The sequence below is a fragment of the Neoarius graeffei genome, chromosome 5 (assembly GCF_027579695.1).
Source record: "Neoarius graeffei isolate fNeoGra1 chromosome 5, fNeoGra1.pri, whole genome shotgun sequence".
Lineage (NCBI taxonomy): Eukaryota > Metazoa > Chordata > Actinopteri > Siluriformes > Ariidae > Neoarius > Neoarius graeffei.
The window spans coordinates 111,416,070-111,418,984 of record NC_083573.1 but is presented as its reverse complement, the minus strand read 5'-3'; the positions used below and the strand labels follow the sequence as shown (position 1 = coordinate 111,418,984).

General features: G+C 44.2%; 1 protein-coding gene across 1 annotated transcript; it reads right to left on the bottom strand.

The window, feature by feature from the left end:
• Positions 1-1,064: 1,064 nt before the first annotated feature.
• Positions 1,065-2,399, bottom strand: kcnj12a (potassium inwardly rectifying channel subfamily J member 12a). The gene has a single exon (XM_060920766.1). The coding sequence runs from the start codon at positions 2,346-2,348 to the stop codon at positions 1,065-1,067; it is 1,284 nt and encodes a 427-aa protein (XP_060776749.1). The 5' UTR covers positions 2,349-2,399.
• Positions 2,400-2,915: the final 516 nt, after the last annotated feature.

Genomic DNA, 2,915 nt, shown 5'->3' with positions numbered 1-2,915 from the left:
CACACACACACACACACACACACACACAGCAGCCTCGTTCTGGCCCTGAGGTTTGAATATTAAAGGGGGATAAAAGATAAAATTAATATTCAAAATACTTAAACATTTATACATGTAAAATGAAAGTAAAATTAAATTCACATAAAGAAGTAAGTTCTGATTTTTGCTGAGGGTTGACAAGGGGTGGAACTTAGGTTATTTGATCAGCCAATCACAAACTTGATTACATGACATCACAGGGCCAGATAAGGTGAAGCAAATTTTTTATAGTCTAGTCATTGTTATTACTTGTACCCTGACTACATAATTCATTGTACCTTCCTGATTGGTTGACTGACAGCCATCTCTGGGGGGAAAGCGGTGAGGCTTAAGTTGCATTTGATTAAACAATTGCAAACCTGGTCATGTGATATGACTTCAAGTTCACTTTGTTACTTTCTTTTTACATAATGTTAGCTAGCTTGATGTTGGTAGTAGCTGGCATTACATAAATTGTGGTGCTCATGTCATATAATCAGCTTCGCCATTGGCTGGTCAAAATTAATGGAAGCCCTGCCCCCTGGAACGCCAAGGAACAGGGCATTATCAGGGTGTGCAAAAGATAATTATAAAGATTCCCACTCAACAGTGTGTGTGTGTGTGTGTGTGTGTGTGTGTGTGTGTGTGTAGGCATTTGGAATCAGTAGTGCTAGACAAAAATAAAAGAAAAAAGAAAATTCTCTCTTTCTCGAAAACAATAATCCACACAAATTCATAACCTAACTATGCAAAAAAAATATTTACAGATTCAGAAGATCAGATTTTAACTAAACTAGATTTATGAAAAATAAAAAGGATGAAAAGATTCAAGTTTCTATGCAGGATTTTTAAAAAGTCTTTACTCTGGCCTGGACTGTGCATCATCATCATTCTCTCTCTCTCACACACACACACACACACACACACACACACACACACACACACACACACACACACACAATGTGCACAGTTCCAAGCCTCTCATTATGGCACTTTTGCATTTTTCTGGATTGTTAAACCAAGATGTGTCAAAAGTTCAATGGGAATTAAATCTCAGACTCGCGTCGGTATGACCTTTGCTCGAGGCTCCGAGACATCTGTTCAAAGTCTTGCCTCTCTCTCTGGGTGCATTCCTCCTCGTCCTCCTCATCACGGTTGAGCAGCGCCAGCTCATTCTCGTAGCAGAACGTGGAGGTGTTGTCTGCAACAGACAGGCACTTGCTCTCAAGCATGTCTTTAGCGCTGCAGCGCGGCGTAGATGGGACCTCATATGTCTTGTGGAAGTGCGAGTAGTCCACCTTGTATTCATTCTTCTCTTCGAAAAGCACCGGCTCAAATCGGTGGCCCCACAGGATCTCACTTGCCAAGTATGAGCTCCGAGCCTGTGCTGTCATGGCTGTGGCCTCCACCATCCCCTCGAGGATCACCACGATCTCAAAGTCTGCCGTCTCCATATCCTGCTTGCTGATCCCATACAGCGGACTCTCCTCATCAATCTCGTGCAAAATGGTGATCGGTGAGACCAAGAAGATCCTATCAAGCCCTTGATCAAACCCAACGTTAATATCCAGCTGGTCTAGCGGGATGTACTCTCCCTCGGCAGTCACACGTGGTTTGATTAACAATGCTCGGACGTGAGCCTCAACGATGTGGCTCCTGCGAAGGTTCCCAACCCGCCACATGAGGCAGAGCTTCCCATCCCTCATGGCAATGACAGCATTTTTGGAGAACAGTAGAGTCTGCGTACGCTTTTTTGGTCGTGCCATTTTTGCCATAATGGCGCCAATCATGAAGCACTCGATAATACTGCCCACAATTGACTGGAAGACCACAAGGAAGATGGCGACCGGACACTCCTCTGTCACACAACGGAAACCATAACCAATGGTAGTCTGAGTCTCGATAGAAAACAGAAATGCTGCCAAGAAGCCATTTACATGCAGGACACATGGTGTGAAGCTGTCATCCCCAGCTGGGTTGTCCAGGTCACCATGGAGCAGCGCAATTACCCAAAATGCTAAACCAAATGCCAGCCATGACAGCACAAACACAAGCGTGAACACGATCAGCATGTAGCGCCAGCGGATGTCCACACAGGTGGTGAAGATGTCGGCCAGGTAGCGCTGTGATTTCTGCTCCATGTTGGTGAAGTGGACATTGCACTGCCCATTCTTCTTCACAAAGCGGTTACGGCATTTCCTACGTGTGTGTATCTTTGCATTCCCGTTGCCGTAGCCATTAATTCCACTGCTGCCATGGATCGTGGTCAGGCGCAAAGCATCTTCCTCTGACGATACAATGCTGTATCGACTCATACGGCTCACACTCATCTTTTATCTGTCTGTTTTTTAATCTCCTCTTCAATCTGGATGTGATAAGAATACAGGATAGCAAGTATTTCCCCCTTCATTGACTCCCCTCTACCATCCTGTGGCAATGGTTCAGTCCTGGGGTGTCAGTGGAGGGGATTTAGAGCACACAGTTTTGCAGCAGCCCCAGGAATTGGAGTAGGAAAATCCAGAAGCCTGGAGGAAAAAATGATAGAAGAAACTAACATGAGTGCGTCAGTGTGTATAAATCTGGTACACAGTGTACAATATTACACTTAAAGGTAGACTGCCTTTCAGATTTTTCAAGTGTAGGTCATAAAAATTATTTTCCCTGATACCCAATTATTTTTGTTTAGTGGACCAAAAGCTACTGAATTCGAATCGCAGAGTTCCAATTTAGAACAATGAATGAGTTTAAGGCTATATGGCCCTAAATTCTCCGCTATTTTTTCCTGCTTCACCATGACCCAATTCAAGATACTACATCATGTATCACGTGGTGGGCTTTCCCCGTTCACACAAGGCATTGTGGGATACAAATTTGAAACAGGAGAGAAAAATGGAGGA

What these genes read in the sequence shown, in the direction of transcription:
- kcnj12a (XM_060920766.1), bottom strand. Translation starts at nt 2,348, where the DNA reads ATGAGTGTGAGCCGTATGAGTCGATACAGCATTGTATCGTCAGAGGAA.